Source organism: Equus asinus, chromosome 4 (assembly GCF_041296235.1).
Source record: "Equus asinus isolate D_3611 breed Donkey chromosome 4, EquAss-T2T_v2, whole genome shotgun sequence".
In the NCBI taxonomy this organism is placed as follows: Eukaryota; Metazoa; Chordata; class Mammalia; order Perissodactyla; family Equidae; genus Equus; species Equus asinus.
This window is the reverse complement of record NC_091793.1, coordinates 61,212,317-61,225,695: the sequence shown is the minus strand read 5'-3', so window position 1 is coordinate 61,225,695 and position 13,379 is coordinate 61,212,317. Positions and strand designations below refer to the sequence as shown.

Below are 13,379 nucleotides of genomic sequence, written 5' to 3'. Positions count from 1 at the left end.
AAGCCCACTCAAATCCGAGCCCCCGGGACACGCTCCATAGGGAGGGAGGGCAAAGGGAGTAAGGGAGACACTGTGCAAGTCCTCTCTGCCCAGCACACCCCTGGAGCACCCCTGGAGGCTGGCCCGACTTACTTCAGGGTGAGCTTGCCATTGCAGGTGGAACAGGAGAAGCAGTTCACACACCAGGCCTTGTTGAGGGCTGACACCACTGTGACGGACAGATGCGGGTGGGGTTTAGCAGGGCAGACTGAGGGCCAGTGGGGCGGCAGCTGCAGGACCCAGGCCCGGAGAGGGAGGAGGGAGCAGGGGCCGGGGGCCGGGGGAGGGAGGCGGCACAGGGACAGAGGAGCCTTACCATCGCCCTCAATCACACGACCGCAGTTGTAGCAGACGTCCCCAAAGAGCTGTGGACAGAGCAGCGTGTCAACCAGGCAGATGTGCCTCAGCCCAGGGCCAGGGGTTTGGCCCACCAACCCCCCCAAATGGCAGCTCTCAGCATCCACCTGGCAGGGCACAGCCTCAGGCCAGGTGTGGGGGCACCGCGGGCCCATCATCCCCCAGAAGGACGACAGTAAGGGCATTCCTCCCCAAAAGGCCCCTTGCTCCTGCCAGTGTCCTGCAAGGTGTGGGCCAGGGTGGGAACCCCTGTCTTCTGCACCAGAGCACTGGGTGGCTTTGCCAGACATGGCGAGAGGGAGCGGGTGGTGGTAAATGCCACCCCTGTGAGCCCAGGGCTTCACATTGTCATCTCGTTCAGTCCCACAACAGGCCTGGGCCACAGAGGCACAATTCTCAAATGAGGAGCCGGAGGCCGGGAGGGCTGCTGAGCCAGGAGCCAGGGCTGGGCACTCAGGCCCAGCCTTAGCACCAGCACAGCTCCTGACCTCCTGCCAGGGCTGCCTACTGCCTCCCGTCCCCCAGCGCTCACAGGCAGCCTTCTCACCGCCCCGCAGCCCCTCCAGCCGTGGCCTCGCAGGCCCTGCCAGCGCACCCTCTGGGCCAGCCCTACCTGGTTGTAGTGGGTCTCACAGTAAGCCAGGCCCTTCTTCTCGTAGTGCCGGTGACCCAGGAACGGCTTCTCACACTTGGCGCAGACAAAGTGCTAGGGGAGAGGGCAGTGTCGGGGCTGGGGAGTGGCGGGGGGACAGGAAGCAGAGGCCCCTGGGGAGAGTGCCTCGCTGGCTCACAGTGGGGCAGTGGGCCACCGCCCTGGGTCAGCAGACCCCGCTCCTTCTGTAACACCCAGTGACACCGGCGTCCCCGTCCTCTCCAGGCCTGCAGCCTCAGCCCAAGTTGTCAGGTGCGGGCCCTCCTGGGGGGCTGCTGGTGTCAGTATGGTGCCCCTCAGAAGGCTGCATGCGCCTGCCCCCCATGGGCATCCCCCAGGGGCCAGGCCTGCAGTCTCAGAGCAGCATCTTCTGTTTGGTGAGGACTCTGCGTGTGAGGATCCCCTCCCACAGCGCGCGGGGGCCAGGGCTGCATGGCGACCTTCTCAAAGACACCACCCAAGGCAGAGGTTCTGGGATACACAGCTGGCCAGGTCACTGGGGATCGAAAACCTCCCTTCCGAGTAGTGTCCATAGGACCATTAGAGCCCCAGTGCAGGGGTGAGTGCGCCAGGTGACCCATGGGACACACCTAAGGAGCTCCCCTGCAGGTGTGCCCGGCTTCCACGTCTGTGTGGGCTGTACGCACACCCGGTTCCGTCAGCTGCAGTCCCACCCAGCTGCCTGGGCAGGTGGTCCCCAAGGGTTTCTTATCACTTTGGAATCCTCTAGAAGGCCAGCAGGGGGAGGAAGGAAGATGAGCGTGGCTGCCCAACCATGGGCTGTGCGCTCTGGTCTCCTGGCTCCTGTGGACCAGCTGGTCCCCAGCCAGAGGGAGGAGGGGCAGCACCCAAGAGGAAGGTGCCTGCTGGGAGCCAGCCCACGTTCTGGGGGTGGGAGAGTGGAGGGCTTCATGGGGACGCCACCTCCCATCTGGGCCAACCCCACTCACCTCCACATGCCACTGCTTGCCCAGCGCATTGACCACACGACCCTCGATGGGCCGGCGGCAGGCCCCACAGATGGGGACGCCCATCTTGTCATGGCAGGGCAGGCAGTAGAGCTCACCCTTCAGCTCACGGGCCTCAGCAGTCAGCTCTTTCCTGGAAGACAGTGTGGAGACCCCAGGCCTTCTCTGAGGGCCTGTGCTGGTGGGGGTCACACCAGCTCCTCCAGCCCCAGGGGTGCAGGCCCCACTGTCCCAGCAGAGCACCCAGGGCAGGGGGCTCTTTGATCTCTGATCCTTTTGGAGACTTCCTATGGCCCAGACAGGCCCCGGGGCACAGGATTCCTGCCTGGCCCTTGCAGAAGGCGGCCTGTGTTCCACCCTGTCAGGCCCTCTGAGAAGCTGATCTGTTCTCCGGGCCCCTCCACAGCAGACTGCGATCTGGGGGGACGGCTCTGTAGCTTCTCTCCCCTCGCTCCCCTCTCCAACACCAGCACGGACCCCTCCTCCCCACCCATGCCCTCTGCCTTTGATTCCTTCCTCTCAGCTTCAGCGGGGTCCCAGCCCTCCCTCACCCACGAGGCTCCAGCCAGGACCCATGCGAGCCCTGCTTGAACAGCGCCCTGAGGGAGGGGTCCCCTGCAGCTGTGCCTTCCTGGACCGTTCCACCTCCACCCTGCGCCCCACTCTCAGGACGGGGCCATCTCTCCTGCTCCATCACTGCCAGGGTGGCGGTCCCACCCCCACTGGCTCTCCACCTGCCCATACACACCCACAGTGGGTGCAGCTGAAGTGGTCCGGGTGGTACGCATCATTCCTGAACATGAGGGGCTGCTCGTCGATGACCAGGTGGCACCGCTGACAGATGTACTTGCCCAGGCCCTTGGCCTTCTCACGGTTGTGGCAAGGCCGGCACAGGTGCCTGCAGGAAGGGAGGCGGGGGTTAGGGGCAGACGCCCAGGCCTCCTCTTCCTCTGCAGACAGCCCGGCTGCCTCCCTGGAGAAGATCCGCGCCCCACTCCCCCACACACAACTCTAGCAAATGCCCGCGGGCCTCCAGGGGCCAGGCCAGGAAAGCAAGGGACCGCCCCTGCGGCAGGAAGGCCAGACGCATCCTCTAAAAGGGGTGTCTGCACAGGAGAAGGACTGGAAGGACATGCACCATATTGGAGGAGTCTGCCATCTTCGGATAGTAGGGCAAACGTGATAGGTTTTTCTTGACACCTCTTCTGAGCCTAGGACATCATGCAGAATAGAGTAGATGTTGTTTTATTGGCATTTGCTGAAGAATCGGTTTCATTTTTCAAATGTCTTTTAACACCCATGAGTAACTGTATAGTAACTATTAGCCTTCAATCCCCGCTGTGCCCAGCAAAGTGGCCGAGACATGCCAGGGCCTGCACATCCGCCTCCTCTGGGGTCTGCCAGACACAGAGGGACCCGAACATGTACAGGCTCTTTCTGTCTCCAAAGACAAGCACAGCTGTGTCAGATGGAGGCCCCCAAACCCAGGATGTGTCGTTACAGAGTCTTTTTTGTAAAGACCTCGGAGTAATTTCTGATGCCTCTCTCTGCATTGAGCAACAGCTGTGGTCTCTACTGAGAGAGAAATCAACATGGTTTCTGTGTCCTTGGGCCTCAAAGGTGGCAGGAATTTAGATTCAGGGTCCCCAGGCAAAGATGCACAAAGGCCCCAATCCACTGCTCCTCGTCCCCCACCTGCCCCCCCATCTGTAAGTGTTCCCGATGCATCCGGGCTCCCCCCCCCCCCCCCGCTTTCCAGGCCCCCAATCCACAGGAAGCCTGTCCGCCCCGCCAGCCTCCACCACCTGATGCCAGCATCGGCCCCTTTCACAGGCACATCAGGGAGGCTACTTCAGAGATTAACTCACAGACTCAGGATCCCCTATGCAGGTGTAGTGGGCAGATCCTAGATGCCAGAGCAGCCAACTCAGCAACCATGTGCTGGACCACAGTGCCTGCCACCTCGCTTGGGTCTGGACTGCATGCTGCACATACTGCTGCCCTGTGTGTGTCTTACCTCCCCAGTGCGTGTGAAGGGCAGGGGCCCAAGCTAAGCTTCTGACCGGCTCCCCGCCATGCTTCACCGAACCCTGCATGTCCGCCACAGAGGGCAGTGGCTGCTGGCCCAGGACCCCTGGCTCCTCTACCTGCCCATGGACCACAGACGTGGCCTGTGGCTGCAGTCTTCATCTCCAGAACTAAGACTTTACCCCTTTCAGTCCCCAGATCTCTGAAGCCCAATGGGTTTTCCCACTACACTCTGACCCAGACACCCTGTGCCCCCAGTGCGGAGCCCAGGCCACCTGCCACAGCGGGCCCGGAGCTGACCCTCTCCTCTGTGGCTAGCCCTCTCCATAGCAATCTGCCTCCTGCGTGTGTCTCTGTCACAGACACAGCGTTTATTCCCCATTACCCCACTCCCAATTCTGGGGACTCCTCTTAGCGTTAGGACTACACTCAACCCACATGAAACAATTTTTGTTTCAAAGCTATAGAAATTAGCGCAACTCCCCAAAATTCTGTTGCAGTGGTCAGTGCCCTTAAAGCCACTGTCAGCAATCACCCCAACCTCAGACATGCCCTGCTCAGGGCAGCCAGTCGGATACCCTCATTTCAAACCGTGGGAGCTGGTTCTTCCAGACGGCACCTTACAGGGCACGGCACTGAGGGGGCTGCCCCCCACTCGCACACCTGCACACCCCACTGACTCCAAGGTGAGACAGAACAGAGGAGCCTGGCTCTCCTGAAGGAACCCCAGATGAGAAACACCTTTTCGACAGACCTGATGCCAGTGCCAGAGGAAACGGCAACTTGCAGATTTTTTTTCCAGGTAGAATGAAGATGGAACCTAAGAATTCTAGCATCAAGGTGCAACAGAAAAACAGAACAAAACACACACACACACAAAGCATAGTTTTGGAGTGGCATGTGCTTGGGTTCAAATCCTGGCTCTGCCACTTCCTGGTGATCTGTCACTGGCAAGTTATTCACCCCTGAGCCTAGTCTCCTCCTCTGTAAAACGGGCAATCCAGAAACCCCAACGGCACAGGCTTGTGCGAAAAGACAAATTTTAGGTGATACATGTGGTAGTTACTTCCCAATGATAGCTACATACATTTTTAACGCTTCAACTAAAAAGTTTAAAGGTCTTTTGAAATTAGGAACAGTGATTTTGTCCCCTGTGTTAGCGGATATATCATTTTTGAAAAGACAGAGAGAAACAAGCTTTGCTTGGGCAGACTCAGGAGAGCCACTGCCACATCCAAGCACCTCCAGCCTCGAGCCACCCCCAGGAGGAGTCTGGGCGAGTGGGCAGCAGTGGCCCTCATCACAGCCTCCTGTCCAGAGGAGGAGCCCGCACAGGTGAGGGCCGGGCCTCGAGGGCTGAGCTGCGTCCCCACAGGCTCACACAGCGCCCCATTATGAGGCGGCCTGCAGCTGTGCCTCGCTCGAGATAAAGGCCATGATTTATTCCGCATGCCCAAACGGAGCCTCATTATATGGGGCAGGACACAAGGACCCTACAGCAAGTGTTCTGAAAGAGTTCCCTCTCATTCGACCAGACAACACTCCTCAGCCTCCCACCCTCCCATTCACAAGACCCCCTGCACTGGGGGCCAAGCAGGCTTGGGAGCCCGGGCCCATTGCCATGGCAGCCAGCCCCTCCCTGCCCCCCAACTAGTAGGAAATTATCCCGTTCTGAAGCGTCCTGTTGTGTTTGTCGGTCCCAGCCCGTCCCCCCACCCAGCCCACGCCTACTCCATGGCTTTGAGACAGTCACACACTCAGCCTCTGTGACGCTCGGTGGCCGAGCTGGAGTGGGGGGGCGCATGGGCTGGGACACACTGGAATATTCACAGCCCAGTGGCAGCAGAGGCAGCCGGGGAGTGGCCCACCACACAAGGGACCCTCGGGAATGAAGCGGCCTTTCAGGCCAGAGGGGCTGCAGCCTCCCCTCCTCTCCTTAAATAGCAGCCCTCCACCACAGCTGCACAGAGCCCACCCCAGCGCCACCACCCACTGGCCACAGCCCACCTGCTGCCCCCCAGCCCTCTTGCCCCTTCTGCCTGGACCTGCTGTGAGAGGTAAGGGCTGGCGCTGGGAGGGGCAGGCAGGGAGCTCGGGGCCCAAGCAGAGGCAAACTCAGAGCAGGACAGGGACGAGGGTGTCCTTGTCCCCAAGACACTTCTGTGATAACAGCATAACCTATTTACTGAGGGCTGCCCCGGTCTGAACGGTGGCGGTGCTGCCAGGCGGTGTTCCTGTCCCACCGTCAGCTTACAGAGGCTGAGCCTTGCCTGAGCCCCACAGCAGCAGTGACAGCCAGAATCCACAGCCAGGCTCTCAGCACTGGCCCGGGGTACAGGGAGGAGGCGCCAGGCCACCCCCACCACAGCACTTCCCTCCGGGCCTCGTCCTTCGGCCACCCCTGTGCCCTGACGCTCACCTACCCTCAGCCGCGGCCCGCGCTGCCCAGGCCCACTGCGTGCACCCCACCCAGCCGCCCTGCCCTGAGCAGACCAAGCCATCGGGGAGCCAGCGACTGCAGGCCAGGCTCACACTTCCAGGGGATGCATGGAGAGTGACGCAGGGCCCATTTCAGACCCCGCTGCAAAAACCAGGATCCAAACTCCTAAAACGGGGGAGGGCAGAGAAACCTGGACAAGCCAGACATAAGCTGGAAAGCGTCTTAAAGTCAAGTGTCCCTCCCAGAGAGAACAGGGAGCGTGCAGCCCTCAGCGGGGTGGGAGGCCAGGCCCGCAGGAGGCAGAAAGCCAGGCACTGGCACATCCACCCCGTGCAGCCACAAAGGGGCCCACGCTCCGTTTAATGCTCTGCTGTCATCATCTTGAAATTCCTACTCCTTGAAGAAGGGCTCGCATTTTCATTGTGCACTGGGGCCCCCAAATTTGGGGGCCAGGCCCCGAAGAGGAGGCACTCAGCCTGGGAGACAACACCAGGGTGAGCTCTGCGACCAGCCATACTCCCAGCCCCCAGAGGAAGGCCGTGACCTGGGAGGTGTGGGGTGTCCCTGACCTGACGCCCAGCTCCAGGGCCATTGCCTCTGGCCACGTGACCGCGGGCGAGTTAGCTGCTCCTGAGCTTTGATTTCCTAAGCTATAAAATGGGGCTCCCGCAGCCTGCCTCTTAGGACTGCTGCGAGCGAGCACGGCAGGCAGAGCCCTCACGGAGGGGCCGGGTGCGGACGCCCGCCCTGCCCTGAGGGGCGGCCTAGAGTGGAGGGTACCCAGCTCAGCCCCTCTACAGCCCCTGACACCCCAGTTCCAACAAGACCCTGCACTCACTTGGCCCCACCCCTCCCCCAGCCTCCAAGCCTCCCCCTCAGGTCACACCACAGGGAAACGTCTGTATGAGAACTTCAGGCGTCCTGGGGAGAGAATCTGCGCAGGGCAGCTTCCTCGGATCCCTTCAAAATGTGACAGGATTAGGCAAGTGCCACCTTGCCCCTTACTTGAGGACATCAGCTGGCCTGAGCTCTCTGCCACTCGCTCACACTGCCCCTGGCTCCCTCCCACTCAGCCAGCCTCCAGGTGGGGAGGGGCGCAGGGAGCCCATTGACAGGCTCCATGAGGACGATGGAGCTGCTGCCTGACAGCCCAGCCCCCCGAACCCCAGCCCCCACCTGCTGCCTCCCCTCCCCCCGGGCCTGGCTTCTTCACCTGTGCTCAGGCCAGATGAGGGGCCAGTGTCTGACCCTCCCTCTCCTTTGGGGATCTCTTGAGTTGATCAAAATCAACACAGGAGTATGTTTCCCCATCTGCCAGGGAGTGGTGGGGAACCCCCCAGAACTGGGGTTCACCAGATGTAACAGCTTCTCACCTCGGTCTGCAGGGCTCTGAAGGGGGCCCCTCAGGGGTGGGGAAAGCAGGAGACCGAGGCCAGGCAGACAGGCGGCCTCGGACAGGCCTGAGATTGAGATCTGGGTGGGGAAACCCCGGTGGGCTCTCCGCCTCTGCGGACAGTGGCTCTTGCTCTCTTGGGACAGTCTGCCTCCTGGTTGTCCAGTGCTCCGCTGGTCAAACCCCCTGAGGCCCAAGCGCACGGCTCCCTGAAGTACAGGTCTCCACCCGTTAGGATGTCCAAACAGAGTGGGTGGGCTGAGTCCAGAAAGCTCGAGAGACCTTGAGATCCAGGCCTGGATGGCCTTCAGGTGCCAGCAGACAGAGCAGGCCCCTGACCTCCCAGGACCTGGCCTCACTGTATCCCCGGGGGCCCTCCTGCGTGGCTGGCGCAGGACAGAGGCAGGAAGCAGGGACACGGCACGCGTGGGAAGTGCCGTGGGCTGGGCAGGCAGGTCGGCACCGGCCAGGCCGAGGTCTGAGGAGCTGGCCAGGCTCCGTGCACCAGGCTCTCAGGAACAGGTAACCCGCCCCCCATCCATCAGGAGTGGGGCTTCAGGGCCGCACATGCCAGCCCCTGATACTCGGACAGCAACCTGGGAACGGGACAGAAAACGTGGGGCCCCTCCCTCCGCTCTCCTGCCCCCAGAGCCTCAGACATACAGGGTTCACTCCCTGCTCCCCGTGGGGCTGACTCTGTCCCCCAGGCCCTCACATGCTCAGCAGGCACACAGCTTCACAAGGGGAAGGCCACCCCAGGAGCAGCCTTGCAAAGCTCCGGGCCCTGGCTTTGTTTCTACTTTTTGCTGAAGTTCAGAAAACCCCCCAATGGACACAGGAGGTACCCCTCAGTAGTCCCCAGGGCAACGCCCAGCCTAGAGCAGTGCCGTCCCTGGGGTCAGGGCCGAGGTCAGGGTCAGCAGAGCCTGAAGGTTTCCCGGGGCTCCTGGACGTCCAGAGAGGGTGACACTTCACCTGTCCCAGGCTCTCTGGGACCTGTCTGCTTGTTCCCTCCAGGCTCGTGCCCCAGCTCTGCCTCCAGCCAAAGCATGAATGGCCTTGAGCTGGCCTCCTCAGGTCTGATCACCAACTCCTCGCTGGCCACCGCAGAGCAATGCGGCCAGGAGACGCCGCTGGAGAACGTCCTCTTCGCCTCCTTCTACCTCCTGGATTTCATCCTGGCTTTTGTGGGCAATGCCTTGGCCCTGTGGCTTTTCATGCGGGACCACAAGTCGGGCACCCCTGCCAACGTGTTCCTGATGCACCTGGCCGTGGCCGACCTGTCCTGTGTGCTGGTCCTGCCCACCCGCCTGGTCTACCACTTCTCCGGGAACCACTGGCCATTCGGGGAAATCCCGTGCCGACTCACCGGCTTCTTCTTCTACCTCAACATGTACGCCAGCATCTACTTCCTCACCTGCATCAGCGCTGACCGCTTCCTGGCCATCGTGCACCCCGTCAAGTCCCTCAAGCTCCGCAGACCCCTCTATGCCCACCTGGCCTGCGCCTTCCTCTGGGTGGTGGTGGCCGTGGCCATGGCCCCGCTGCTGGTGAGCCCGCAGACCGTGCAGACCAACCACACGGTCGTCTGCCTGCAGCTGTACCGGGAGAAGGCCTCCCACCACGCCCTCGCGTCCCTGGCCGTGGCCTTCACCTTCCCGTTTGTCACCACGGTCACCTGCTACCTGCTGATCATCCGCAGCCTGCGGCAGGGCCCGCGCGTGGAGAAGCGCCTCAAGAGCAAGGCGGTGCGCATGATCGCCATGGTGCTGGCCATCTTCCTGGTGTGCTTCGTGCCCTACCACGTGCACCGCTCCCTCTACCTGCTGCTCTACCGCGGGAGCACCTCCTGTGCCGCCCAGCGCGCGCTGGCCCTGGGCAACCGCGTCACCTCCTGCCTCACCAGCCTCAACGGGGCGCTCGACCCCGTCATGTACTTCTTTGTGGCCGAGAAGTTCCGCGACGCCCTGTGCAACCTGCTCTGCGGCCGGCGGCTCTCGGGCCCGCCCCCCAGCCTGGACGGCAAGACCAACGAGAGCTCCCTGAGCGCCAGGTCCGAGCTCTGAGACCGGACCCGCCGGCCAGCCGCAGACTGTCACAGAAGGGCAGCTCCCCGGGGGGCTCCAGCTTCTCCCAAACGCACAGGAGAAGCTCCCCTCTCCCCAGCTGCCCCGAGATGGGAAACAGAAATCTCAGCAGGTCACGACCCTTCCTCCAAGGTCCAAACTAATCATCCAGCGCTGAGTTCTGGCTTATACCTAATACAAAACTCCCTAAAAAGGGAGAACTGACTACAGGGACCACTGGCCACCCCTCCGCAGACTGTGGTGGCCCTGTACCCTTACGGCTCTAGATCCTGGGGGCTTCACCCTGCGGTGAGGAGGAACGTTCAGGCCCCCGCCTCCTCCCCACTACAGAAAGGCACTGTGGCCCCGGCTCTGCAGAAAGGAGCCCCGAGGGCAAACGGCCCAGAAGAGGGGACGTGGGAATCTTGGTGGGTGGAGCATCTAAATATTTCCTTTGAAGTGCAAGGTGTTCTGAGTTCCCATTGTGGCACCTTTGCCAGATGGCCCCTGAGTTCAGGGGACATGAACTATAAATTACAGCTGAACACGGTAAGTCATTTCAGGCTGGCCACCAGCTGACACCCAGCACACATGGCCTGTGGGGACATCAGTTCTTGACGCCCCCGGTATAACCCACACACAGACCCACATGTGGGTTGACAAGCCCCAGAGCTTCTGGGTAGCTGCACAGCCCCTCCCGAGCCCTGGTCGAGGACAAAGCAAGGGCGGACAGTCTCAGGGAGCCGAGCTTTGTCACTGCCTGAGGTCGCCGTGGTCGCCGGGGTCTGCCACGTGAACGTGTCTTCCGCTAACTCAGCCCCAGCAGGGGCGTCCTTAGCCCAGCTCCCTCCCAAGAGGCCTCTACCACCTTGGCCACCAAGCTCCCTTCTGCTTCACTTCATAGCCCTAACAGGTCCTTTTCTGTACTTGATTATACTGATCATAAACATAATGGACATTAAGACTCTGAAGGTTACTGTTTTGGTTAACACAACACCCTTCCCAGAACTTCTCTTCCCCCCGACCCGAGAACGGCGAAGTGGAGGCGAAGGCAGCAGAGGCAAGGGCTGCGCACGCCCTCAACTGTGCTCCGGCGGCCACACGGCCTGCCTGGCCCCCGGGGACTCCGAGTCCTGCATCCTGGGCTTCAGAGTGCACCTGGGCCAGGGAGAGTCTGAGAGACAGCCCCGCCCCCTTCTGTGACAGCAACGTGGCCCTTTCGTATCCCACCTTACTTTCCCAAGCACTTCCAGTCTCTTCTGAATTTTCCCAACAAACTGTGTGAGCTGTGGCTCAGGAAGGGGACAGGACCCCCTCAGGCCGCACTCAGCAGGTGACCCCAATGGTCAGCAGCAGGGGGCCGCTGCACTGTCTGCCCGACAGCCTCTCATTTAGACCAGCGACGCTCAGGCTCCGGCTGAGGGCCCTGCAGACATCAAGACAGACACGAGGCCACGTGTGTCTCTGGTGGGGCCGGCTCGCACCACCAGACGAGATCACTACAGCAGGAAGGAAGGAGGCTGCGACAACAGAAGGACAGACGGAGACGAGGGCCCAGAGAGGAGAGGCTGTGGAAGTTGGTGGCAGCCAGGGTGTGGGCAAGGAGGCGGCCGGTGCTCTTCCCTGAGACACAGTGGGCAGCAGAGGGCGACTCAGTGTCGCTGGGGACCCGCTGGGTTTGGGATGCCTGGTGGACACCAAGTGGAGATGGCACGTGGGCAGTTGGGCCAGTTAGGGCTCTGGGACTTTGGGCAGACACGAGGGCCAAGCGCAGAGCCCCAAAAGAGCCCAACATGAAGAGACGATGGAGGAAGGAGAAGAGGAAAGGGACAAGCGCAGGCAGGACGCAGGACACCACGGAGCAGTCCTGAGCAGCCTGACAGGAGGCCTTTCAGCACAAAGGAGGGGAGTTGCAGTGAAGGCTGCTGGGGGGTCAAGGGAGGACCCAGCAGGGACCCCAGGTCTGCAACGTGGACACCACAGGGACCCCGACCAGCCTGGGCCACAGGGAGCAGCTGGGCGGAGGCAGCAGGTGTCCCAGGGTGCTGCAGAGACCCGCAGTGGGAGGAAGGCTCCGAGGGCGTGTGAACCGGGAGCTATGGAGCCTGATCCTTTAGACAGGGAAAGAGCAGAGGAAGCCAGGAGCCTTCGCTCAAGGGGCGAGCGGGGCTGTGGGAGGCACAGGCATATGGCTTCCACTGTGACCGTGACCTGACCGAGGCAGGGGCAGTACAGGTGCCGGGAAGTGGGAGGCGAGGTGCTCACTGTGGGGGTGTAGAGACAGCGGTGGGAGGAGGGGGTGAGGAGAGAAGAGAAAGTCTCCCTGGAAGTGGGACTTGGCCTACTAAAGAGACCCGGCACTGGGCGCCGACGAGGGTTATGGCCACCAGTGTGGCGCGTTCTGTCCAGCAGCATCCACCGTGGGCACGTGGAGGGAGGCGGACAGTTGGAGTCAGCAGCACGGGGTGGCCGGGCTGTAGTAACTTGACTCAAAGCTCCCTATCCCTCCACGGCGTCTAACGGCTCCTGCTCCAGCCGGCCTCCTCCTAGCCATCTGCTGTCAGCTGCCAGCCTGCTCCCGGGAACGCCCCCGAGCCTGGGGTGGGCCTGCCTCATCACCCTCACTCTCTCCAGCCTCAGTCCTCACCCCGAAACTGGACAGGGTTCTCCTATCTGCCTGGACCGGGCCTGGCTCCCACTACACAGCGCCTGTGACCAGGGCCCCCCCTCACTGTCCAAGGCGGCCCGGCTCACCTGCCCGCGTTCTTCACAAAGCCCAGGTCAGCCAGCTCCACGTCACACAGCTCACAGCGGAAGCACCCCGGGTGCCAGCTGTTATTCATGGCCTTGATGACACGGCCGATGATGAACTCGCCTGGAAGAGAGAGGTCCCCGCTGGCCAGGGCAGGGCACGCGCCCCCACCCCACAGCCCCTCCCAAGTCCTGTCCGCGCTGGTACTCCACCGGCTCGCGGCGGTCCCAGGGCTCCCGTCCCAGATCGTGGGAAGGTGGGGCCGCCGGGGGCCTGAAGGCTGGAGCTCAGAGAGCGCGGGTGGTCAGGGAGGAGACCCGCGCTCCTGCTCACCCTTCCTGGGCAGTGCCGGGGTGTCACAGCCCTTACCGCAGGATCCGCAGCACGGAGCAAACAGCATTTGGAAGTCGTGTTCGCAGTACTTCCGGCCTTCAAACTGCAGTGGGACCAGCAGAGAAGGGACAAGCAAGCCACCGTCACTCCCCTGAGCTGCACGGGCCGGTCCTCATCGGGTCAGGACCTGCCCTCAGGGAGGCTGGACGAGTACCCACTTCATACAGCTGCTACCACACAGGAAGGGGGACCCAACCCTCCCTCCAGAGAGGGCTTCCTGGAGGGGCAATAAGGAGCTAGAAGGCAGCAGCAGACGGCAGGTCCTGGGAAGACGGCAGTCCAGACAGCGGG

General features: G+C 62.1%; 2 protein-coding genes across 16 annotated transcripts in view; one reads left to right on the top strand and one right to left on the bottom strand.

The window, feature by feature from the left end:
- The window catches only part of LIMS2 (LIM zinc finger domain containing 2), a 58,378-nt gene that overhangs the window by 1,629 nt on the left and 43,370 nt on the right, over positions 1–13,379 (bottom strand). For 11 of the 13 annotated variants that reach the window (XM_070507369.1, XM_070507365.1, XM_070507363.1 and 8 more), the window contains 7 exons: positions 13,065–13,131; positions 12,698–12,818; positions 2,765–2,914; positions 1,999–2,149; positions 1,010–1,102; positions 356–404; positions 133–208 (listed from right to left, as the gene is read on the bottom strand). In XM_070507369.1, the coding sequence (XP_070363470.1) occupies positions 133–208; positions 356–404; positions 1,010–1,102; positions 1,999–2,149; positions 2,765–2,914; positions 12,698–12,818; positions 13,065–13,131 (707 nt within the window). The remainder of the gene's footprint in view (positions 1–132; positions 209–355; positions 405–1,009; positions 1,103–1,998; positions 2,150–2,764; positions 2,915–12,697; positions 12,819–13,064; positions 13,132–13,379) is intronic. The other 2 variants (XM_070507371.1, XM_044769227.2) reach the window with 1 other exon arrangement.
- GPR17 (G protein-coupled receptor 17) lies at positions 3,783–12,691 on the top strand. 3 transcript variants are annotated; one of them, XM_044769224.2, is made up of 2 exons: positions 3,783–6,101; positions 8,895–12,691. In XM_044769224.2, exons 1-2 carry the CDS (start codon positions 5,933–5,935, stop codon positions 9,941–9,943), a joined length of 1,218 nt encoding a protein of 405 aa, XP_044625159.2. In that variant the 5' UTR covers positions 3,783–5,932; the 3' UTR covers positions 9,944–12,691. The 3 variants fall into 3 exon arrangements, with proteins under 3 accessions (XP_044625159.2, XP_014693264.2, XP_070363461.1); XM_014837778.3 differs by having other exon boundaries at positions 8,862–12,691; XM_070507360.1 differs by having other exon boundaries at positions 5,965–6,978; positions 8,862–12,691.